The 26,589-nt window shown below is 35.8% G+C and overlaps 1 protein-coding gene across 2 annotated transcripts in view; it reads right to left on the reverse strand.

Annotated features, from left to right (window-relative positions):
- HEATR5B (HEAT repeat containing 5B) overlaps positions 1-26,589 on the reverse strand; it is a 93,740-nt gene that overhangs the window by 43,190 nt on the left and 23,961 nt on the right. For both annotated transcript variants that reach the window (XM_070476836.1, XM_070476837.1), the window contains exons 11-22: positions 25,306-25,417; positions 23,749-23,901; positions 22,609-22,708; positions 22,151-22,260; positions 21,177-21,340; positions 20,395-20,570; positions 17,452-17,557; positions 16,037-16,227; positions 13,274-13,433; positions 8,780-8,969; positions 5,811-5,980; positions 559-703 (exon numbers count right to left, since the gene is read on the reverse strand). In XM_070476836.1, the coding sequence (XP_070332937.1) occupies positions 559-703; positions 5,811-5,980; positions 8,780-8,969; positions 13,274-13,433; positions 16,037-16,227; positions 17,452-17,557; positions 20,395-20,570; positions 21,177-21,340; positions 22,151-22,260; positions 22,609-22,708; positions 23,749-23,901; positions 25,306-25,417 (1,777 nt within the window). The remainder of the gene's footprint in view (positions 1-558; positions 704-5,810; positions 5,981-8,779; positions 8,970-13,273; positions 13,434-16,036; positions 16,228-17,451; positions 17,558-20,394; positions 20,571-21,176; positions 21,341-22,150; positions 22,261-22,608; positions 22,709-23,748; positions 23,902-25,305; positions 25,418-26,589) is intronic.

A 26,589-nucleotide genomic window follows, 5' to 3' on the forward strand; every position in this document is an offset into this window, starting at 1 on the left:
GCATTTCTTTTTCTTGGGGATGGTCTTGACCACTACCTCCTGTACAGTATCACGAACCTCCTTCCATGGTTCTTCAGGCACTCTGTCTATCAGTTCTAATCCCTTGAATCTGTTTGTCACTCCCACTGTTTCATCATAAGGGATTTGATTTAGGTCATACCTGGATGGTCTACTGGTTTTCCCTACTTTCTTCAATTTAAGTCTGAATTTTGCAATAACAAGTTCATGATCTGAGCCACAGTCAGCTCCTGGTCTTGTTTTTGCTGACTGTATAGAGCTTCTCCATCTTTGGCCACAAAGAATATAATCAATCTGATTTCGGTATTGACCATCTGGTGATGTCCATGCGTAGTCTTCTCTTGCGTTGTTGGAAAAGGGTGTTTAAAAAGATAAAAATGTAAACTACCAGGAAAACTATATGGGAATTTTAAAAGTAACAAGTTTTATTTAAAAGAGTAAGAAAATTGACCACATTTCAATGCAACAATGCTACTTAATAAGTAACACTCATTTTAAATATTAAAATACTTAAAACGAACGACTGATAACAGGACTTACGAGTGCCACTGCTCTCTTTGTCCCCTGAATTTTTCACCAGGCTCATGGCATATTCACATACTTCAGCTGCTTCTCTTTGCGCAAGTTGCCGGAGACAGGCCACAGCTGCTCGTCGAAGTAATAGATGGGAACTACACAGATGAACCTGTAAACCATAACAATTTTAGACTTTTTTTAAAAAGTTGTAATCTCACTTGTCTAATGGATATATATTAACACCTAATTTCTGAAGAGGCTCTTCATTTAACCCCCCTTATTTGTTTCCAATATAGCCAAATGATGGACTTTTCAAAAACTGGTAATACTAATAGAGTATTTTAACAGGCTACAAAAGAACTGTCCCAAGTCTTGGTCTAAAGGTCATATAATATACTTAGATTAAAACTCAGAAGGATCTTTTGCACATTTTATACACAGTCCTATTAAACTCTGTCACTGAAAAAAAATTTTTTTTTTTGGACCTAGAGAGTGTCATACTGAGTGAAGTCAGACAGAAGGAGAAATATCATATGAAAACCCTTACATGTGGAGTCTAAAAAGAAATAATACAAATGAACTTATAAAACAGAAAGAGACTCACAGAGTTAGAAAACAAACTCATGGTTGCCAGGGGGACGGGATAGTTAGGACTCTGGCAAGGTCACGTACACACTGCTATATTTAAAATGGATAACCAACAAAAACCTACTGTATAGCACACGGAACTCTGCTCAGTGTCATGTGCTGGCCTGGATGGGCCTCAGAGGGGTTTGGGGGAGAACGGATATAGGCACATGGACGGCTGAGTCCCTTTACTCTTCACCTGAAACTATTACAACATTGTTCATCGACTATGAAGTCACTCAGTCGTGTCCGACTCTTTGTGACCCCATGGATTACACAGCCCACCAGGCTCCTCTGTCCATGGAATTTTCTAGGCAAGAATACTGCAGTGGGTTGCCATTCCCTTCTCCACATCACTAAAATTTTTAAAGTGCACGGAGATCAAGTGTACTAAATGAAAAGTCACAGGGTAGAGCACACAGGAAGAACTGAAAGTAAAGGAAGGTACACATTAAAATAAAAAATTAAAATTAAGCAAACATAAATATCTGAAAAGAACTGCAAAACAGATTATTTTGGTATAGAATATTTTTCATTTCAAAAGTTCCTGAAAGAATCAATATAGTACACTCTAGTACATGATATAAACCATAAGACATACCACTGCATGATAATTAAGAGCTCAGGCTCCAGTTGCCAGACTGAGTTTAAATCACACACTTACTCCTGTGTGATCTTAGGGAAGTTACCTAACCTCTCTGTGCCTTGTCTGTGCATCTATGAAATGAGGATAGCAATTTCCCACAGAAATATAGTGAAAATAAAATAAGTTTTAAAATAATATTTTATTTAGAACAGTAGATGCTACATAGTAAATCATCGTAAATCATACAATAGATAATAAATCTATTATCACTCAATCTATCAATCTGATTCATCAAGCAAATATTAAACTCTGCTCCATATGTTGCTTTTTAAGCAAGGAAGCAAGACATTTTAGAAAGAATCTCATCCAGAAATGATGGAGGGGGAAATAATTATATGGAAGACATCACTCCTTCACAATGCTAGATAATGTATTTTTATGCTGTCAATATAGCATTTGTAACTCTTATTTTTGCATAAAGCTCACAACCATTGAAATTATACCAAGTATTAAAAAAACAAAATATAACTGAGGAGAGAAAACCTAACAGATTAGATTTTTTCAACATAATGTTTTCTTTTCTCTTCCTAAAAATAACGACATTTTAAAACTTTCAAATATCCTATAGGTAAGGTTAAACATGGTCACACGACACAGAAGGAACAAATCTCTCAGAGTTTTGCTTTTTTATCTGTACAGATAGGTCCACCCTACCTATCTTATGCAACTGTGGAAAGATCAAAGCATTAAACATATATGAAGCAGAACACCATATAATTTCATTTAATTACAATTAAATAGAACTGTAGCTAAGAAAATACAGTCAACAAATCCTGAGTCAAAGTGAAAGAAATAAAATATTTTAAGGTTTACATAATGTTTTTAAAAACTCAGTTTTAACAGTCCTGAAGTCACTTCCCACCCCTCCATTTCAACATCTCTGATATTAGAGATGCAAATTATCACTGATGGTATTTTGCAGCCACTGTGAATCAGGTAACAATTAAATTGTATTTGTTTGGAAACTTTCCCTTGATACTTTCTGGTAACATCCACAAAATATCAGGGAAAAAACATATTAAATTTGATAAAAAAAAAATATGTGGCTTCACACAAACTTCTCAGCTGCTCAGATATAATCACAATTTACTGTGACAGCTGTCAGTAGGGCCCAGTGAAGCCTTGTTCTTGAATTTTATACAAACAGAGCCACGAAGTCTGTTCTCTTCCATGGTTTCTCTTTAGCAATATGTCTGTTGGACTCACACATGTGATTCCACATAATAGGGCTTCATTCATTTTATTGTTGTATAATATTTTATTGAAGAATTACACCATTATCCACTCTGCTGAATGGAGCACATTTTGGCTGTTCTTGTTTTTTGGCTAGCACAAATAACCCAGGAATGAAAATTCCTCAAGATTTATTTTGGCATACATGTGCATGCATTTCTCTCAGGTATTTACTTTAGAGGGGAGTTGCTGGATTATACTGCATGCATACTTTCAACTTTTGCAGATTATGCCTCACTGTTTTCCAAAGAAGTTTCTTTTTTCTTCCTTATCTTCTGCAAACCTTAGGAACACCGTGCTGCATGCTCCTACATTAGGCCTCTAGTTAGTATCAGTCAGTCAGTCATGTCCAACTCTTTGTGATCCCATGGACAGTACCCTGCCAGGCTACTCTGTCCACAGAATTCTCCAGGGAAGAGTAATCGAGTGGGTTGCCATTCCCTTCATTAGGCCTCTGTGAAGTGAAGTGAAACTCGCTCAGTCTTGTCTGACTCTTTGCGACCCCATGGACTATACAGTCCACAGAATTCTCTAGGCTAGAATATTGGAGTGGGTAGCCTTTCCCTTCTCCAGGGGATCTTCCAAACCCAGGGACTGAACCCAGGTCTCCAGCACTGCAGGAGGATTCTTTACCAGCTGAGCCACAAAGGAAGCCCAGAAAGCCCTGTTATTTAAACTGTATGTCATCTTGCTATCCTATCCCTTCTTGTGCCTGCCATGCACTTATATCCTGGACAATGAGATATCCCTGCTCTGTCACTGACGACATGGGCAGTTAGCTCAAGTCTTTTTCTCATTGAAATCTCCTACAATCATCCCAAGTAATGGACTTGCTGTGTGTAGAAAAGATCTGGATAGGAGAATGAATGATCACATGGTATAAAAAGCATCTACTTGCCAGGAGGAAAATAAAAGTAATCCAGAGTGGTGACTGTTCTTACAAAAACACATTTGAACAGTTCTATCATATACATTTTAATATTTTTATATAATTTCATAAAGATTACTGTGGTGAAGCTTACCTCTTAATAGATTTCCTGAAAAAAAAAATCACCTCATTTGTGTTAGGTATTACATATGGTATCACATAGTATGGTCTCTTCTGGTGGCAATGGCTGAATAGAGATGAACAGCCCTGATTTCACAAATTTGGATGAATCCATGTGTAAACTACTTTTTAGAGAGTGTCAAAAGACTTGGTAATGAAGACAGCTCAAAGGGCGTTTAGTAATGTGGAATCAAGATAGCCACTCGAGTGGCCCTCTTTTTTATCTTTTATCTCCCAAGCCATCGCTTTCCCAGATTTTTAGAAAAGGTTTAGGAGAGTGCTCCAATATACCGTGTAACAAAACCCTTGATGCTATGCTAAAAAAAAATAATTTTGGATACATTATTTTCCGTTAACACACAGGACACTCAGTGTGTTCCCTTACTGATAACCTCCTCTGACATAAAGAAATTCATGTTATTACTTGACCAGATCCTCTTAAATATGTTCCATCTCGTAAGGAAAACTTTCACAGTATAATTATATTTAAGGAGAAAAAAATGCACAGAGGAACCAGACATCTGAGGAGTGCGTGTCTGAGTCTTCGTCACATTTATCAGTCGCCTATCCGAGCTGCGCTCCCCAAGTGGCTCAGCAGTAAAGCATCTGCCTGCAATGCAGGCGATGTGGGGTTTGAGCCGTGGGCCAAGAAGATTCTCTGGAGGAGGAAATAGCAACCCACTCTAAAATTCTTGCCTAGAAAATTCCATGGACAGAGGAGGCGGGCAGGCTACAGTCCATGGGGCTGCAAGGACTCGGACACTACTGAACACACACACACGCCAGAGCTGTATCATGTAACAAGTTCACCGTGCTCAAGAGATGCCATCTGTGCCCTCAAAACTTGGGTGTTAGGCCATGGCTTTTGACAGGATGGCATGTATCTTGTTGCAGAATGCAATCTGGTGTATACTATTAATTGACTATTTTCTTTGAGGATGTTCTTTGTAAACATTTCACATGCACCTGGTTTCCACACTGTGGCACATTCAAACTCCTTGATGGTGTGGGACTGATTCCCCCGAAATAACTGTCCAGCTTCATCCTGTGCCCTTATGACCCACCTCGTCCTTTTCCTCTAAGCCTCTGACTAAATAATTCTTTAAATGCATTCCTTCCTTCCTATCTCAGGACCTTTCATATATTTTTATTTCTGCTTAAAAATAAGTGTTGTTACTCCAATATCATACTTTTCCCCAAACTAACTCCTATTTATCCTACAGTTTGCATCTTATGTATCATTTTTTCAAGGAACTCTTTTCTGAATGCCTGGGTTATGATAGGATCCCCTGTTTATATGCTTGTCTATAGTCTTTTCTAGCATTTATTATAAATAATCATTGTTGACCACACTTTAATATTTTTCTTTCATGCTATGTATGATGATTTTTGTACATTTTTTAAAAAAGAAAAAAATTTTTATTCTTAAAGCTGCACCCAAGAGATTCCATTCTCTGTACAACATACTTGCCCAGCTTTGAGGTATGTTTGATCCAGAGAAAGTCCCCTGGACCTTATCTAACAGTTCATTAAAATATTTCCTAAAAGGTGAAAAAGAAAATCAGTGAATAAAATGAACAGTCATAAAGTGACTACTGAAGCTGAAACTCTAGAATGCACAATCCAGGAACTTACTTTTTTGCTTTGCTCTAGTCTGATCTTTTGGAAAACAAATTTTGGGTTCCCTAAACAAATAAAAGAATGAAACAGCTTTATACTTACACAAAGGCTAGGAACAAGACTGGATAAATTGACATGTCGTGGTGCAAACATGTGAAGCTGCTGAAGGCAAGATATGGCAGCGGCCTGGACGAGAGAATCTGAATGGTCCTGGGTTATCGCACAACCCACCAAACAAGAAGAACGGATTGTGGAAATTGTTGCTCCATTCCCTAGGAGCAAAGTAAAAGACAATGTAAAATACAATGATTTTATTATTAGTATCACCAAAAATATTCCTAGAAAATAACTATCTTCTAAATAACCCCTTTCCAAATGAACACACAAAAAAGTATACCTGAAACTAACACCACACTGTAAATTAACTCTACTTCAACCTAAAAAAAAAAAAGAATAACTATGTTGAATTAACATTAACTAGTATGTTTGCTCTATGGCAGGTTTGGTATTGCAACTGTTAAAAATCACTATAAGAAATGCCCTTATTTTTTTTCACCTTACATTTTAACAGCTTACATTTTATCAAGCGAATAAAATCCTATATAACAAGAGTCAGCAAACTTTTCTTAAGACGGCCAATATTTTTATTTTGCTTGCTAGGAGGCAAAATCCACACTACTGTATGAGGGAAGTGCCTACATAACCATTTATAAACAATTCTCACCTCACGGGTTGTTAAAAAAAAAAAAAAGACCAAACAACCAGGCATCTGACAGATTCAGTCCATGGATCATAGTTAATTTGCCTAATTTTCCTGTCCCCTGTTATAAGAAAGTCATCCCCTAAATTCCTCTCCTTGAAAGCCAACCTCAAAAAAGAAGTCACTTCTTAAAAGGATATAACATACAGCATAGAGAATACAGTTAGCAATACTGTGATAACTATACGGTGATAGATGGTTACTAGACATAACGTGGCGATCAATTCATAGTATATATAAATGCTGAAATACCAAGCAGTACACCTGAAATGAATATAATAGTGTATATCAACTATGCTTCAATCAAAATTACAAAAGGAGTCACTTTTAAGATAAATAACCCTCTTTCTGATGGTTTTGTAAACAAAGACTTTGTAAAATCTATACAAATGATTTCAAAACACAACAGTTTATGAATGACAATAACGCATCTTTCTTAGATTTACCTAGCTTTATATTTATCCTCTGATAAACTATATTGTCTTTTAAGCCTATCATTGTTTCCTTTGGAAGAGCCAGAACATTCCTTATTCTCTGGTTCTTTGTTCAAATAACAGTACCACTTCTATGATATAATAATGTCAAATCCTATTTTCCTAATAAGATTAACGGCAATTTCAGCAGAGATAGGAAAAATAAATTGTGTAGTATTACACACTGTCTAGATAAAAATGTCTTAGTTGCCAAATATAAGTGATTTAAAATTTTACCAATGCAAAAAAAAAATTTTTATATACATATAAAGACCAAACAGGGCTTCCCTAGCGGCTTAGTGGTAAAGAATCCACCTGCCAACACAGGAGATACAGATTCGATCCCTGGGTCGGGAAGATCCCCTGGAGATGGAAACGGCGACCTACTCCAGTATTCTTGCCTGGGAAATCCCAGAGGGCCCTGACAACTACAATCCACAGGGTCCAAAGAGCTGGACGTGACTTAAGAGACTGAGCGCACACACTTACGCAGAGACCAAACAAGGAGACCACAGAGTCACACAAGAGCTATACTCTAGTTTGAAATACACAGGCCTCACCATCATATCAGAAAGCACTTGGCAGACACCTACACTTAATCAAGGGCACATATTTATTCTCTCTACATACCTGTGATATTCACTGGAAGAAAGAAATATCGGCCTTCTCAAAGAGGGCACTGAGACCAAGATAGAGACATGCATAAATCATGTGTTTTTCCATTCCTAGCATTCCTCCGTAAGATCCTTTCTTTTTTCACTTCCCTCTTCTTTTTAAAGTATCTATCCGAATGGAGGCAACGGAGCATAGTAGTTAAGAATGCAGGCAAACAAGCAAAGGAAATTTACCTGAGCTTGACCTCTGATTCCAGCGACTCACTGGCGGGTGTGTGTGTGTCTGTGTATGTGTGCTCAGTTGTGCATGGACTACAGCCTGCCAGGCTCCTCTATGAAATTTTCCCAGTAAGAACACTGGAGTGTGCGGCCACTTCCTTCTCCAGGGGATCTTCCCGAACCAGGGACTGAACCTGAGTCTCCTGCATTGGCAGGCAGTTTCTCTACCACTGTGCCACCTGGGAAGCCCTTACTAGCTATATAATATATATAAAATCTTGGGAAAGTTCTGAACCTTTCTCAGACTCAGTATTTCATCTGTGAAATGGATAGATATACCTTCATCAGGATTGCTGTTAGAATCAAATGAGATAATACATATAAAAAGCTAGACTCACTGAAAGATATAATAAATAGTAGGGGGAAAAGAGAAAGCTCTGAAAGTAGCCCATATATTTTGCATAAATTCACAATAATTTTCTGACCTGAGTGTTTAAGTTAACCATTTGTAGAATTATTTCAGTGGAAGTACATGGTAAGAATTTGGGCCTTAGGATCACAAATCGGCTACAAATCAGTTAAATGATTCGAGGCAAGTTAATTAATTTCTCTAATTCCTCAGAGAAAATAATATATTCCTTAGAGTTAAAAAAACAAAAAAGTGAAGCTAGAGTCCATGAAGACAAGTGGATGGCACCCCAGGCCAAAGGAACTCCACTTTTACCTTTGACTTCATAGGGCTCCAAGTAACATTTTAACTTAGATGTTTTCTCTGTTCAAAAGTTCAGAAAGCATCTTCATATCACAGGTTTCTTAAGGGGAGTAAATAAAATAGCACACATAAAAAGCAGAGTTCCAGGTGTTCAGTAAATTGCCAGTACATAACACATAAAAATTATTATTATTATTATAAGATTTCCTTAAGCAATGTGAAGGTAATATTCAGGGAGCTGAAAGACAGTTATTATCTGTGTAATCCCTTTAGCTTAAGATGAAGTTACCCACCTTGCAGTTCAGGTCCAACAGTAGTTATTATAGCACCCAAGCATCTACCCAAACACTGATGAACTTCTGTGTGTGAGGGTGGAACTGTCAACAGCAAGGTAAGAACTAGAGATAATGTTGGCTCTACATATCCACGATACATTGGGCCACTAGAATCCACTATCAAAGCAAGCGAGTGAAGGGACCAAGTCTGGAATAAAATATAATTTTATTTTATTGTAAATAGTATAGTGAATTGATATTTTAACTTGAATTTTCATAATACTAATATTTTCATTTTTAATGAATAGAAATATTTTAAAATATATTCCTTAAATAAGTAAAGGTCAACACATAAGCTACCAGTAGCCAATGACCAAAGCAACTGATACACAAATGCTTTGTTTAAAGTTCCTTTGCAGTGTGACTTTTAAATGTCAGGTAAAAAGTTTCATCGATGAACGAATCATTTCCTCTATGATAATTACATGCATTTCACAATTCCCAGAAAGAGAAACTTATGTAATGAGAGTTTAATTTAGTGGATGCTAAGGACATCCGATATGGCTTTACAGTTTTGCTAAGAAACTAGCCTGAAATAAAACCATGACCACACCAATGTTCTGTAGTACTCAGATCTATTTCTCAAGCAACGACATTCACATAACAGCTCTTCAAGTCACCGAATCTTTTTAGGCTCTAATTTATGTTTACTAAGCACAAATCATCTTAGTGGCTAATAGTATTTGCAGAATTAACCTGGAGCAATGTACTGTAATCAGCACAGGCTTAAAAAATGAAAAGTCCTTTAAGCTGCCCACATCCACATGTTATTAAAGAAAGTATCTTTTAAAAAAAACAAAAAAACTCTCCACTTTATTACCAAAGACACACTCTCAGACACCTCATTCAGTTCTCAATTCTTAAGAGATTTTACCTATACATATTTTTGAAGCCGCAATGGATTGACTGAAGAGCAGTTAAAGGTCCTGCTTCATACAGTTCACACCTTGGGGATCTGGCTGGGCTCGGGCTCACATTTCCTTGCTGTTCTCAGTAAAGTCACCCTTCTTCACTAGGGCTCCAGCCTCACCTTTTTCATGAGGTCTTCTTAGGACCCCACCATAGCCCAGGCGTTCTGCCGACTGAAGTGCTTTGTCACCACTGATGCCGTCTGCCTCCTTCTCCAGTTTCTGGGCACCTCATTTATAGAACTCTCTTCGTAGGCCTCCCTATGATAGGTTTGGGCTTTGCTGCAGTGAAGCAGCATGTACCAGGTAAGTGCGGGAGAGATGGGGGTGTTGCTGGCTGGCCTTCCTAACTCAACTGCAGCCTTACTAGAAGCCTCTCTGTGTCAAGCAGAAGGATGCGGGGAGGCACCATCTATGCTGGGAAGCCTGGGCTGCAGCGTCTGGAAGGTTCTGAGTGGGTGTGTGGGCTACTTACAGAAGGGATGTGAAGGCCGTCTTAGCACCCCTTCTCTGGTCCCATTGCAACTCTTCTCTTTTGGTCTTTAGGATACAGACAGCACGAGAAGCACAGAGTATGTCCTAACAGATAGGGAAACTGCCTTTCCCTTTTTCTTTTCATAAGTTAAAGTCATCTGGTCCAACTTTCTCATTCCTCTCAGCGGAGGGGGAAACCAGTACCTTTTATTTTTGCTATTGGCATCTCCAAAGGAGAGTAGCACTCCTGAGCTGAGGACACAGAGGTCTCAATAGAGAAGTTTCCCAACTTGACAACGTGGTAGGAAAAAAAAAATCCATACCTTACTTTCTACTACTTGTCAATCTATTCCAATCCTAGGGAATTAAGCAACCTGAGTTGGACAATTACGTATAGAAACTATACCTACTGAGTGAGAAAAGTAATAGGAATACAGCAGCTTGAGGGAGGAAGACCAGAATACACATTTTGGAGAAACAAAATAATGGAAGAAGAAAAGAAAGTATTTTAATAAAACTATTGCAAGGATTTTAAAGGCAATAAAAGGCACAAAGGAGAAGGGTTTTTTTTAAAAAAACACACCAGGATTTATATTAAATGTTCAGTAAAAAGCTAGAAAAAAAGAATAATTATTATTAAATACTGGAGAAGGAAATGGCAACCCACTACAATATTCTTGCCTGGGAAATCCCAAGGACAGAGCCTGGTGGGCCATAGTCCACGGGGTCACAGAAGAGTTGGACATGACTGAGCAACTAAACAACAAATTATTAAATACAAAAATCATTACTTTTTCAACTGGAAGTTCAGTCAGAAGATTATCATGTAACACACAGTGAAAATACAAAAAAATTAAAATAATGAGGAAAAAGACAAGAGGCTCAATATGCAAATAAGTACCAGAAAGTGAAAAAGAAAAGATGAACTTATACACAACTTGATGAAATTTCTAAGCTGCAAGGATAGAGGGAAAATGCTAGTAAACCAAAATGTAAGGTTATAAACCTATAGGCATATTTCAGATAAGTTCCTTAGCAAAAGAAATAAAAAGCCAGGGAGAAAGACAGCTATGATGTCTATAAGCTCCATTATGTTAGAAATTTATTATCAATACATAAACTGATGTCTTTGGGAGTTGAAAATACATGCACAGCATAAAAGAAGAAAATGTATTTATCACTAAAGGTTTACATCTGGATATTCAAAGCCACACTGCAGGAAAACTTTACAGTAATTGTACATTGCTTAATTTGATTATTGGCTTATATGTTACCTTCTACATCTTAAAGAACATATTTGAAAGCTTTTATAGATAACTGATAAAAAACTGAGATGTTAATATCTGTGGAAATTTAACTCAAAACATTAAGCTACTCTGAGACTCTCACATGCAACACAAAAAATATCAAAATATTTATGAATAATGAAAAAAAAAGGACTGTGTGCCAGGAATCATATATCCAATCAAATATCATTCAAATTTGAAGATTAAACAGAGTTCATTTCAGTTATGCAAGGAATCAAAAAACACACCACTCAACAACCCTTCTCAAGATTATTATTGTTAAAGGAAGTTTCCCTATCAAGTAAAAATAAAATAAGAACAGAGATCTAAATACAGGAGTTGAGGATACAAAAAAGAAACCGCTATTCAACAATAAATCTCTAGTAATTACAGCTGAATACATGTATACAATAATTTGACAGTGAAGTGTAATTTTTGAGTTAGGATTCTTAACACAGAAGAGACTTTACAGAAAAATGAAGAATGCTACCATACTATTCACATGCAGATGAGAACTGAAATAGCAGCTTTGAGGGAATGTATGTGATCTACATTGTAGTAAAATGTCATGTCATAGGAATGAATCACGTGAAGCAGTCACTTACAGGAGTGTGGTTTTAAGAAATCAAAGCGAGAGAGGGCTGAGAAAAAGAGGAAGACAAAGGAAAGAAAACTAACACTGACTCTTTGACATAAAAGAAGAAAGCAGCATCTTCTTAGGCAAAATAATTTTACAGTTGTGTTCTTTTCTTGCAGATTACTATGGAAACAGTGTTAAAAAAAATAAAACAGGGGCTTCTCTGGTGGCTCAGTGGTAAAGAATCTGCCTGACAATGCAAGACACTCAAGTTCGATCCCTTACCCAGGAAGATCCCACATGCCAGAGAAACTTAGCTGGATTTTTCCACAGCTAAACAAGGCTCACCTGTGACATGAACACTACATGTCTAGCACTTAGAAAACAGCTTTAAAAAAAAAAAACAGCATAGACCCACTTAAGGGGCAAGATTATTTCATTTGTGTTTTTAGTTCTTTGGGGACATTTGCGCTTTATAGCTGAAAACATTTTCCAAGAAGTCAAAGCAAACCAAGACTGCAGATTAAGAAGCCTTTGGTGGATTTTGAATCCTTTTCTTATGGCGAAGGAATCCATCTATAAACACACCAACAACAGGCAATAATGGCAACCAAACTTGTTTCTGTCATCATCTGAGTCCCAATGTGAAGCTGGTGAGTTGAAAGCTACTGGATTCATATACGCAATATTTTGGGGTACATCAATGTGAAATGGCAAATCAAGAATCTAGGATATTGTCGCACACATGAAGTTTTTGCCTCTTACTGTAATTAAATCTATTTTTGTGTAAAATATTTGAAGAGAAAGAAAAAATGAAATTCAAGGAGTAACTTGAAGATTCAACCCATGACCCTGTACCTGGGTTAGGGTATCAGAGGAAGGGAGAGAGAAAGGTTATTAAAAGAAATTGATCCATCTACCTAATGTGAGGAAATACAAAGAAGAGGAAACATGTACCAAGGATAATAAATAATAAAAAGAAACAATGCTTCAAGTAATGTATGGAATGGGTCAAATTCCCAGAATAAGACAGACTTTAGGTAGGTTCAAGTACAAAATCCTGTTATACACTCATAAAACAAAATGATAGAGAAAGACCCTAAGACATTTTCCCTAACACCTCATCAGAATCATTATCATTTTTTAGAAATAAATTTTCCTACAAATAATATTTTCAAATTTCATAATAAAAAACTTGATATCCGACCTGGACTTCAGAGGATGTTCCATCCTGTGCCAGAGCCAACAAAATGCTGACACTGGTCTTCAGATGTTGTCCTGAGCCAATACCACCAACATAACGATGCAAACAGCCCAGAGCCAATGAGTGGCCAGTTCTGGACACGACGTCTCGAGCCGACTTCAACCTGGAAAAGAGTCATGCTTCGGGGATTGTTTCTTCTCTCTCCCCATGGCAACAACAAACTCATGAATCACACAATAAAAGGGATCTATTCTGGAAATCAGGAAAGATTACAATCATGATTACTTCTTTCTCTACTCATTAACAGAGGATGAGATGGCTGGATGGCATCACTGACTCGATGGGCATGAGTTTGAGTAAACTCCGGGAGCTGCTGATGGACAGGGAGGCCTGGGTGCTGCGATTCATGGGGTCACAAAGAGTCGGACACGACTAAGAGACAGACCTGAACCTGAACCTGAACTCATTAACAAGAGTTAGAGACTTAATTTAAAAGGGCTAAAAGCACACATTTCACTGAATAAAAGCCTATTTTCATTTCAGAGAAAACATGAAAAAGAAACTACAACTTCAGAGTTTTTAATATTAATTATTCCTCGAAAATACAAGAGACACTTGAAATATACTTTAACCACTGGTGCTTTCAATAAAAGACAAATAAGACAAAAAGACTATGACATAATCACGCACCAACATAGTTACTGTTAGAGAAGATGAAAATCCCACTAAGAACAAAGCTCCTAAAATTGCAAAGGAGCCTAGAAAGCAACTTTGATTACATTTTCAAAACTATATTACTAAAAGAAAACCCAAACAAACGGTATTATAACTCTCAATAAACCATCCATAATTAAACTCGTAAAAGTGAAATACAGTCAAGGGATAAAAAACCATCCCAAGACTGGCTGGTTAGCTTGCCTATGGCAAAGAAAAGTACAAATGCTGTCAAGCTAGAATAGACATTAGGAAACGTAGTGATGAAGGAAGTGAACTAAGTACATCCAGAGTAGTACTTTTGTTTTTTTTCCGACCACACCACATGGCATACATGCCATGACCAGACCAGAGATTGAACCTGATCCCTCTGCATTGCAAGTGTGGAGTCTTAACCACTGGACTACCTGGGAAATCCTTTAGCAATATTTCTAATATATTATATCCTTGGGTCTTTATCTCTCTATACCTCAGTTTCTCCATCTGTAAAACAAAACATTATCATTATTCCTATATAGCAGTTGTTTTGAGAAATGAAAGAAGAATCAATGACATCTGTGCATTCTAAAGCATTATACAGATTAGAAAGCTTCCTTCACATAGTTACTTTTCAAAGTTCAAGTCAGTGAGCTAAAATGAAAGTTGAGCCAATTTTGTCAGTAATAATTATCTATTCAATAAAGTAAATAATCTAAAATAGAAGAATATACATTTCCCAGAGGTGTTAAAGTGAGAATGCTGCCAAATAATTATAACACTTCATGGAGATTTTACAAGTCCCAGTTTCAAATAAATTAAAATGTAAAAAAAAGGGTAACTTAAAATCTATGTAATAATTTATTTTAGATCATAATAAACTATTTGGAAGAGCTAATGAAACTAAGCATTAAGAACACCCGCAAACCATTAACCGGACAGGTATGAATATGAATAAAATGTCCTTGTGTTTCACCAGATTAGGTATGAAACAGATACTCTGATAGGTATTGAAGACACATAAATTAAAACCCCTGGTAACTAAAGAAAAATTAACCATTCAAGAGTTTTCCAAAGAAATACATTCCAATTTTACCTATTAATAACAGAATACAAACCACAAAATAGGTAGTTAAGATTGGTTCTTTTAAAATATCTTTAACAAAAATTGATTTCAAGATCAATGAGAGATACTTGAAAAAGGTAAAGCTAATCGATCACTAGAAAATAACTGAAGCTATCCTGCAGAAGACTAAGTGGGAATATTTTGACTGTATTCTGCCCACTTGTATTATCCTTAGTGAGTCAAGCGATAACACTGGGGCATTATCCTCAACCTGCCAAACTGTGCCACTTGTGCATGAAGACAAGGACAACAATTCTCAGATACACACGAGTTCAGAAAACACTTCTTTAGAATTACTACTTCACAACCACTGCTTCTCCCAATCTCTCTCTTGTTAATAATCATGATGTAGTTTAGTATAATTAATACTGAAGATATACCAAACATAAGAATGATTAGTTTACATTACCCAAGTGTTAATTCCTAACCACTCTTGATTTTCAACTGCTCTACTTAAGTACTTGATTAATAACCAACAGTCACTAATAACTGTATTTATCATCTTAATCACATTTATTTGGATCTCTGATATCACTCTTCTAAATTAATATGCCACAAAATTCCTAAAAGCTAATGCTAAATATATCCCCTGTTTCAGAAATAATTTAAGTAATGATAAACTTAGTAGTAGTAAGAAAAAGAATGGCTTGTCCAAAAAGTGAAATATTAACAGAAAGAACAATGGCAATGGTGGGGTCAGGGGAGCAGAAATGAGAGAAAAGAACTTCAAAGAACCTCTTTAAGAGCAAAGTACACATAATTGAGAGAACCCCTTATTAACAATCCTCTTGATTCCATTATATAACATCCAAGAGCTGAAAAAGAAACCTACACCACATTGAAAGCATGTACCGTGTAGAAAATACATGGTCTGGTTAATAATAATTATTGATTATCTAAATGACATCATTGACTATGAGAGAAAATTACTAGTTGATAGGGAGACTCACTTGTCAAAGCTATATTGGGCCATTTTAGCAATAAAAGTTGCTTCTCCAACCACCTGAGCCATTCTTCCAAGAGCTTCCCCTGCTGCACACCGTAGGATGGGGTTTGGATTGTCCAGAGCCCCCATAACCAGTGTCAGAGCAGATTTACGAACTTCTTCTGGTCCTAAAGTACTTTTGTTTTCAGCGAGGCCCTATGGTTATTAAAAAAAAAAAAAAAAGTACTGCAATATTTGTAAATTAACATCTTCACACATTACTCTCTTCAGCCAGCTTTCCCATGCATATACTATGCTTAGAAGTAACACCTTTTAAATTGACAGCAATCATTTTCCTAAACATGATTTCAGAACATGATGTCTAACATAGTTACAGCTGAATCAACCCTAAAACCAACAATCCCTAGGAGTGTCTCTATCCAAAGACACATACTTAAAAGTTGTTTTTATATATAAAGGACGCTGTATTATTAAAACAACTGTTATTAACTGATTGAAATTTATCATTCTAACTTTAAGGAAGGAAAAAGGCCTGATGAACATGAAACTCTGATACGTTTATATAAAAATGCCAGAGATGATAATTATGTCACAAAGAGGATATCCAGTAGACACTTAAAGACAAAATGAGGTAAGAATAATCAGTAACTGAATGTTGGTGGCTCAGATGGTAAAGAATCTGCCTGTAATGCTGGAGACCCAGGTTCGATCCCTGGGTCGAGAAGATCCCCTGGAGGAGGGCATGACAACCCACTCCATCATCCATGCCTGGAGAATCCCACGGACAGAGGAGCCTGGCAGGCTACAGACCATGGGGCTGCAAAGAGTCAGACAGGACTAAGTGACAAAGCATGAATGCTGACACAGTTTCTTCATCATACTAAAGGTAAATATCTCTGGTTCTAGTTATACTTACTGTCCTGGAACTTAAAATTATTTATTTACTTGAGGCCAAAAATCTAAGTCACACTGCCTAGGGAAAGTGTTAACTACAGCAGAGCCATTAGTGAACCTATGAATAAAAGCATACTCTACAGCAACATTACAGTCGTTCGCTAGCCTTCCAGCCGCTGAGGGGAACCATGACCACACCTCTCCTTTTTAAAAACTCGAGAGGTTGGTAGCTGACAGTCTCTAAAAAAGATGTATACTGATGATTATATAAATGGTACCAATCTTTTCTGCATAACCAATGTCTACATCTCTTTCCCTGAAGTTTACAAAATATGATTTAATTCATGCCCATTTAAACTCTTTACCTGTTATCCTTTTATTTCAAAACAGTAATATCTTAATATTACCATATAATAGATGAACAACTTAATATTACAGATTATATAATAGTCTAGGTATGCCTGAATTACTGTATTAAAGTAAAATCTCAGTTTAGAACATTTGCTATGTTTTAAAAGTAAATACCTTTAGTGCGCTAAGTACAGCTGTAAAGATATTAAGCTGCACCGCCTGCTGGCGAACACCTTTGGCTTGTTTAACACATTCAGCAAAGTGATCCAACATCTGTAATCTATAATAGAATAAAGATTACATTAGCAATACTTTTTATTCAAATATGGCTCAAAAAACAGAGATAAGACAAGCTGTTTAACAAATAATGCCCCGTGCTATCACGTCTCTATTTTCATTTCCTGGTCTAAACCAGCTCCCCACTCCTTTGAATTAATATACAAACATCCAACAACTGGTGCAACACAAGAGACTAACATTAAGTTTCAATCAGCAAAATGAGGTCATAATCTGAGTCATCTTCCGTGTGCAACAAAGTAGATGCTCAAGGTTTCTTGAACAGAATAACCATCATTAGCTGTGCATCTCTGTGGAAGATTTTTAGGTTGGAAATTTTTAAATGTTCACACATAGAAGAAAATAGTACTTCATGCCCTGTTTCCGGAAGCTAATTGGGAGTTGTTTTTGTTGTTGTTGTTGTTGTTTTTAAAGATTTAGCTTGGTCACTTTTGTTAAATGTGAAAAATCAGAGGTGAATTGGTTGTGTCACTCTTTCATTTTTTTAAAAATAAGACAGTTACCCCTCTTCCCCAAATCACAGCCATTTGAGACAATTCTGATTAAAGAGAATGAGGTCACATCAGATTCTTCTAAAAAGAAATGGAGTAGGGCAAAGGAATCTAGGGAAATTTCACTGGAAGGGTTTAAGCTCAATTATAAAAGGCCACAGGTCTCATGTCAAAGCATTCTTCAAAAACCCGACAGGAAGAAACCATCTCTCCTCCAGGAGGAACCCCAGTCAGAGGTACTTAGAGGACACCTATTCGGGCAGACATGCGCACACCTCTCTGACGCTGACCCACATCTACGGTGAGGAAGCAGGGTACTGTCCACATTGTTTTCAGGTACACACCTAAGAAGATGGACATGTGCTCCAACACGGCCATCAAACATCGTGTGCCTGTAACTGATCTCAAACGCGCAATTTAAAAAAAAAGGTTTCCCCTACTATAAAGTATTTCTTTTAATTTGAAAAATATCAAGAAAAAGTTACTACCTAGGAATAACCGCTGAAGATTTTAACATATTTTAAATTCAAAACTGCAACACTTCTTGTCTTTTACGTTCTTCATTTAACATTATATAATGAGCATTTGCTGATATCAAAACATTGTCTCCGTAAAACATACTTCAGCCTATCAACTTTCCATAATGTATTCACTGATTCCTCCATCCCTGGATATTTATGTTATATATTATATTTTTGATAGGATTATCTATTTTTACTTCATCTTGTTTCACAAAAGTGATTTAATAAAGTTAAGATAATCCTGGATTCTGGTTACAGCTTTCACAACTAGCTGTATAATTTTTGGCAAACCACAAGCTCTCAAACCTAGATTTCTTTAGTTTTAAAACAAGAACATTAAAATAGATGTTTCATAAGATTCTTTCACTTTTAAGTCTTTAACATTCATGTGGCAACCAAATGTTCTCGAAGATATCTGGATAAAGTAAAATTCCATATTCAAAATTTTCCCCTCAAGTTAAAAAACAATTAACCAAGCAACCTACATATGTGAAGACATGCTATCTTTTCTATGCAAATACAACAATGTTCTTGAGGCATAGCTTTTAAAACTTGAACTATCTGTGAAGATTTTACATTAATTCATTTTTAGTCCTTCTTCTGGGAAAATCACTATAAGTATAAAGCACCTAAAAATTAAGTACAGTGTCTGTGGACATAAAGCATAGCAAACTAAAATGTTCCCATTAAAAAAAGAATCAGTTACTTTAGTGTTCCAATTTCCAGACTTTAACCATCTGACAAATGCTATATCAGGGAGTAGACTTCTCATTCATTTACTTTCTCAGTAACAAAATCAAAAGATATGGAAAATTGCTGTCCCTAATTAAAGATACAGGCAAACCTACTATGCCTTATAAACTGGCAAACAAATTACTACAATGAAAACTTTGTTGTATAAGACCTGGTCCATAATACAATAATTACTAGATGACAGAACATGGGCTCAAACCTGAAAAACAGTTTCAAATTATGTGGAGTCTGCATGTAATTTATGATATTATGTTTCTGAGACTATTGTGTGAACACTTTTGTTTGTTTTTGCATCCAGAATATATTTTGAAAACTTTTACACTGATACCAAAGACAGGCAGACACTATAAGAAAATTACAAATATGAATACTGACATAGAAATTGAAACAGATCACCAGCCCAGGTTGGGTGCATGAGACAAGTGCTCAGGTCTGGTGCACTGGGAAGACCCAGAGGGATGGGATGGGGAGGGAGGTGGGAGGGGGGATTGGGATGGGGAACACATGTAAATCCATGGCTGATTCATGTCAATGTATGGCAAAAACCACTACAATACTATAAAGTAATTAGCCTCCAACTAATAAAAATAAATGAAAAAAAAAAATAGCAGGATGGGGGACACAAGTACACTCATGGCTGATTCATGTCAATGTATGGCAAAAACCACTACAAAGTTGTAAAGTAATTAAACTTCAATTAAAATAAATAATTTTTAAAAATATGTTATACGCTTAAAAAAAAAAAAGAAAGAAATCTTGAACAAAATACGAGCAAACTAAAGCAGTACATTAAAAGGTTTATACACTATGACCAAGTGGGATTTATTCCTGGAATTTGAGGATGGCTCAACAGACAAAAATTAATCAATGTGATATGTCACCTTAATAGAATGAAGGAAAAAAACCCCAAATCATCTCAATTGATGCAATGAAAAAATGACAAAATTCCACATCTTTTCACCATAAAAACACTTAATGAATGAGAAATAGAAGGAAACTCATTGGCTGGGAAAATCTACTACTTAAAAATAATTTAACTATGACTTTATACTAACCGGTGTTTAAAAGAAACATGAGGAAACACTACACCAAAAAGAGCCACGGAAGCATCAATGACTGAAACTCCAAGGGGAAGAGGCCCAGGCACAGCTTCTCCTGCAGGTATTCGTAAGTAAATGGAGGATGGATCATGCTCCAGAGCCCCACTCCCAGATGCACTGTTTGGCTGGAGCTGCAAAAAGAGGACATAAAAATCATTTGAAATCTATTTTAGGAAACTCACTTACCAACAATTAAATTTTATATTTAAAAAAATATAATTAAAAAAAAATCTTGTTCATTCTAAAACATTTTTACCACCTTAAAATGTGTAAGCAAAATAACATCAGGAATAACTTAAACCCACAAAAAAAGTTTCTTAAAGTGACTTTTAGAAACTTTTTAAAAGTACATATGAAATAATGTATTCAGTGGGCAAAAAAGGTTCTAAATCTTCAGTCTACTAAATTTTATTCCTTTCTAATCTGTCACAAAATAAATTAAACCAAAACAGAACACCAACAATCAAAAAGCTAGTCAAAACTGATCTTTGCAAAAGCAACCACAGGATAGCTAAATACACAGACTATTAAATAAAAACAATTCACCCAATTCTAACTATTGCTGCTTACCTTTTCTCCTTATTTATCCATCACTAAGAAGTTATTTTTAAATGTCTTAAGAAAGATAAATGAAAAGTCAACCTTAGTCTACAATATTTTCTTTTTAAATGACAATGTATACTAGTACCATTGTTTATCAATCAAGCTAGTAATCATTTCAATGTATAGTTTACTACCTGGTCTTCAATTGATTTATGATCAGTTTCTTGAAGCCAGGACCCAAGAAGAACACTATCATCATAGTGGCAGAGGGATCTGAGGAGGGAAGTAGTTGTGTTGGCTGAGTTGTCAGTCAAAGTGAATTCTGCTACCAGTTCTCTAAGAAGTGCGTTGAAAGAGCCTAAAAAACAGAACTTCAGATCAGATAAAAAATAATACTTTTTAAGATGACAATCATTACCTAAAAAGAGCAGCAATATGTTCAACAGAAGTAAAATAATTAAATCCCCGTTTCCTTTTTTGAAAAATCAGTATTAAATATTTCATTGCTGGTTTTAATACACAATAATGGCACTTCTTCATTATTGTATTGTGCCTTTTAGTCCAAATTATTTAAATAAAAAACTTAAATTCAGGAAAAATTCTTTATTTTAATATGTTAAATATGACTATTATTTACTATTAATTACTCAATGATGTGCAAACACTGAACCAGAGCATATCAAAATTCTCAGGCATGGTTGCACTGGGATATTAACATTTTATATGACATTTAACTTCTGCAAAAGTACATTAATATTCTCCCTCCAGATGATATTGGCTGTATCATAACAGTTAGGATAGTCATCAAAAGCATAGACTCTGAATATGAACCAGCTGGGTTTGAATCCAAGCTTGCTACTACCTCCCAGACCCGTGCAAGCTCCACAACCTCTAGGGATTCAAGATTCTTCACCTTTAAACAAAGCTCTATTTTAGCCTCATAAGGTTTGTGGTTAGAGTCAGAGATACCAACTTATAAAGGGCTTAGGATGGGACCTGGAACACAGCAGTACTCAACAAGTGTCAGCTACTCAGTACGATGAAAAGGAAATGGTGGCCTTCCTTTGCATAGTCAGTGGGGTAGCCAGGGTCAGAACTCTATGATATTGTGAAGAACTGGAAAGGCATGATGAAGAATTTTTATTAAACATCCATATATTTTACTTACCTTCGTAAGTTTTTGGAGGTAACAACGCCAAGATATCATAAAGCCTTAAACGGACCATGGCGGCACTAGCTTTCAGATGAGCTCCATGGGCTTTAATTACAGAGGGAATGCTAAAATGTCAAACATATGATTCATATCAGCTTATTAGAATGAGCAGTACTTACAAACATTCTTTTCCAGTCACATCAATGTGATATCCAGATGATACCCAGATGATATCAATGTACCGTCAAAGTGCACTGGTAAGTATTACATTTTTGTTTATTTTGTGACTTTTACTGTGAGTAACAGAAACACTATAAAACACAACTTTATTTCAATCTATATCACTATAATTTTTAAAGTCATTTTACATAAAGTTTAATACATTTTCTATATGACAGTATAGGGAATTACAAAACATGGCAATTTTTAAATATATAAAATTGGATGTTAATGTGTTCTAATTGCCTACTTACTGTGACATCATAGTCATGGCACATTCAATAGGGGTCATCAATTTTCTAATCACATCTTCAGTTAGGAGTTCAGGACAGTGTGCAACAAAACTCCTCATTGCTAGATAAAAATTTTAAAAAGACTGATTTGAAACAGCTTTTGTGAAGATGAACAATTTATAAAGTTATATAAAGGTTCCTAAAATTTTTAATTATTACAAAACATCACGTTCTAAAACAAGGTCAAACCAAAAGAAGAACCAACTGCAATGACAGAGAAAACTCATTAGAAAAGGCTAGAAGAGTGGCCACAGAAACAGAGGAAGGGAAGATGTCTGTTAAGATTTCCGTGAGCGAGAATTCAGAGGTCTATGACCCCATGTGAATTCAGATGACTGAAAAAGAAAGCTGTTTCAGAAGAGAACCAGGAATGGACATAATGTCCCAGTGAGCAGAAGTATCTTTGTTGGCTCTTTAGCAGCAGAGCTACCATCTCTCAGATATATGGGAACAAAACCGACACTCTGCCCTGCCGTGTTTGTGGCTAAGTGCACCTTCCGTCTCCCACAGTTTGGAAAAAAGAAGTACTTTTCACCTTCAAATAAAATAAAAAAACAATAAAGGATAGTCACTCAGTGTAATTTTAGTTTTCAAATAAAACAAAATTGGAGCCTTTCCTATAAGTTGCTGACTCCCAAACAAAAACAACTTTATTTCACACTTCTTGAAAATGCTGATATCTAAAAAATGTATCAACTTTCTGATAGGAGAAAACAGCTATTTGTCTGAAAAGACTAACTGTAAACTCAGTAAATCTGGTAATCCTGAGCTTCTTTTTCCTTTAAACAAGCACTGGGCTGTTTTACATGATGACTCGGTGCTTCTTCAGGGGGAGGACTGCAGTCACGGGGATTAAGAGGTCTAGTTCTAGCTCCTGTCTGATCACAAACTCTAACCTCCTTTTCAAAGACTTGACTTCATTTTTATTACAAAATTAGTAAACGCGTAGAGATTATTTACAAAGTTTTTTTCTAAATGTAAAAGTCTACCAACTCATCATTATATATCAAAATAAAAAACTGAAGCAATGATTTACCTTCACTTCACAAATATTTTAGTAAGAAAATAATATTGTGAAAGTGCAATCCCTTCAGTTCTTACCACATAAAGCTCCAGCACGACCTTCCAATGTTACCTGCCAGGTAAAAGAATCGCCTCGGGCCTTCTCAGCCTCCAATTCCTTTAAAGAACGAGGGAAAACGTTTCGCCACAATAACAACATCTTGGGTAGATGGTAACGAACAACAGACGGTCCTAATCAAGAAAATGGGAATACAAAACCATACTATATATAACACTACAAAAATAAAGTCATAGAAAAGAGTCCCAAATAAGCTTTAACAATAATTCTTATCTCACTCTATCTTAATCTCTAATATTAACATTTTCAAAATGTTTTTTTATTCTGTAAGTAAAATATATTATCTATTGAGGCATAGTAAAATTCATCTAGAAACTAACAATATTTATTATAAATAAATAAAACATAAAATAAAATAAATAAAATAAATCCTCAAAATGTCATCTAAAAGAAATTACTCAAATATATTTAGAAAGACAGATTACATTCTATCAACAATAAAGTGTATCTGGGACATATTTCATGATGTCTTTTCTATAAACATATATATATATAAACATATACACCTGTTCCTAAACACATACATATAAATATTTACTACTCCATTTTAAGGGCAATTTATATGGTTAATTTTCATGGAGTAGTATATTTAGAAGTAGGAACCTATATTTACACTACTAAGGAATTCATTTAATATACCACCTAACATACTTAACATAATATTCTGGAAAAAAGTTACCACTGATTATTTTTTTAGAAAACCAGGTCAAGGTTCAATTTTCAAAAGGTAGATGAATCAAGCAGTTAGCAACTTTGCAGTGAGTACACACACACATACTTATTATAGTAGAAGCCAAAAACGTGAAGTAAATAGTGGACACACCTTATTACAATGATAACATATTGATACCATATATTATCACAATGATAGCATGTACTTCTGTTCTATACTTCTAAGTAATGCTAAACTTTACTTGCATCTCAGATTTGTCATAACACTTAGGACAGTGAAGTGCATAAGAATAACCCCACGGATGTAATGCCAATGAGAGATATTGTTTACTGTGTGACTTTAGCATCATACTAAAATCACTTTAGTCTTCATTTTGGGCATGGAATATGTCTCTTTTAATAGGCTAATAAGTTAGACCATGGCTATTCTGATGGTAAAGGTGAAACTTGGCTCAGTTGGTAAAGAATCCATCTGCAATGTGGGAGCCCTGAGTTCAATCCCTGGGTTGGGAAGTTCCCCTGGAGAAGAGAAAGGATACCCACTCCAGTATTATGTCCTGGAGAATTCCATGGAATATACAGTCCATGGGGTCTCGCAATGAGTCAAACACAACAGAATGACTTTCGCATTCTCATTAAGTGTACATAAACAGAAATTACCGAAAAATCTCATACCAAACGATGAGAAAAGCATCATTATCATTTTAGAGCCTCATTCAAAGTCTAGAATGTGAAGTTGAATACTTTTATTTATTTATTTTTTGAAGTTGAATACTTTTAAACTTTCTTTACAGTCTACTGACAGTTACAGAATAAGACAAAATCATACTCAATTATAGTTGTACCTAAAGTCATAAGTGCTCCAAGTAAGAGCCATCCAGCTTGGGTCCGCTGTAAAGACAGCCTGCTATTTTGGGCAGCAGTTCGTAAGAGATCTTCAGCAATACTAACAACCATCTGCAAGAAAGGTTTAGAACTGGATTTTAATTTAAACAACTTAACAAGATCAAATAAGAAAGTACATAGCTAGTATACATTTATTAAAAAATAATTTGTCTTTTTTTTGTTGTTGCTGTTAACATGCTTTTAAAGAGGCAACATCAATACCTCATCAATCCCAATTGCATTGCTGACTCAGAGAAGACCCAGAACAGCACAGTGGTTAAGAATATGACTTCCAGAGCCAAGATGCCTGAGTTCACATCCCAGCTTTGTCATTTCCTAGCTTTTTGACCTAGAATAACTTCATCTCTATGCTTCATTGCTAAAACAGGAATAACAGGAGAACCAACGTCACTCACGTGTGGACTAACTAAGTTAATACAGGAAAGCACTCAGAATGGTGCTGATCCAGGTAATCACTTGATAAATGCTATTAGTAGTCATACTGTAAACCTACACCTAAAGATTTGTTCAACTCATATTATAAATTTGCCATTAAGCTAATCTTAAGGTGCTTACAGTCTCAGAGAAGACATAGGAAAAAAGGGAAGTGACAAGCAGCATACAATCAAATGAAGAATAATAGTACAATGCAGTGGTCAGCAAAGAGAAAGGCTACCACAGACTGAGTAGCTTTGAAGGTATTTCATGGAAGAGATGAACTTGAATTGGGCTTCTAAGCAAAGCAGCTAAGTTTGGTGCAGGTGAACAAGAAGAGGGATGAGATTCCAATGTAAGACGTTAGCATAAGCAAAGACATGGCGGCTGAGAAAAAGCTTGGCAAGAAAGCAATGTGGCTAGTCTGACTAGCGCAATGGGAAACTAGAATGAAAGGGCAGAATGCTCATTATGAAGATACCAGTTTAGCAGACAGAGACGATTGTATTTTATTCTCTGATCCTGGGTAGTCTCTCAGCGTCTTTGAGCATATATAAAATATGCAATAAAAAATAGGGAAAAGATGGGCGAAAAAGACTCCAAAGAAGGAAAATCAGTAGAAGACAAGCATATGGGAGATGGAAGCCCAGGTCTGAGTAGTAGCTATCGAAGTCACAGAAATGAATGGACATGGGCTGAGTAACCCAGAAAAAAAAATTTTTTTTAATTTAGCCCAATAATACTTTTATAAACACTCAATATTCCTAAGAAGAAAATCTTCATAGTAGTATACGCTATAGCAGAAAGAA

The sequence above is a fragment of the Odocoileus virginianus genome, chromosome 2 (genome assembly GCF_023699985.2).
Source record: "Odocoileus virginianus isolate 20LAN1187 ecotype Illinois chromosome 2, Ovbor_1.2, whole genome shotgun sequence".
In the NCBI taxonomy this organism is placed as follows: Eukaryota; Metazoa; Chordata; class Mammalia; order Artiodactyla; family Cervidae; genus Odocoileus; species Odocoileus virginianus.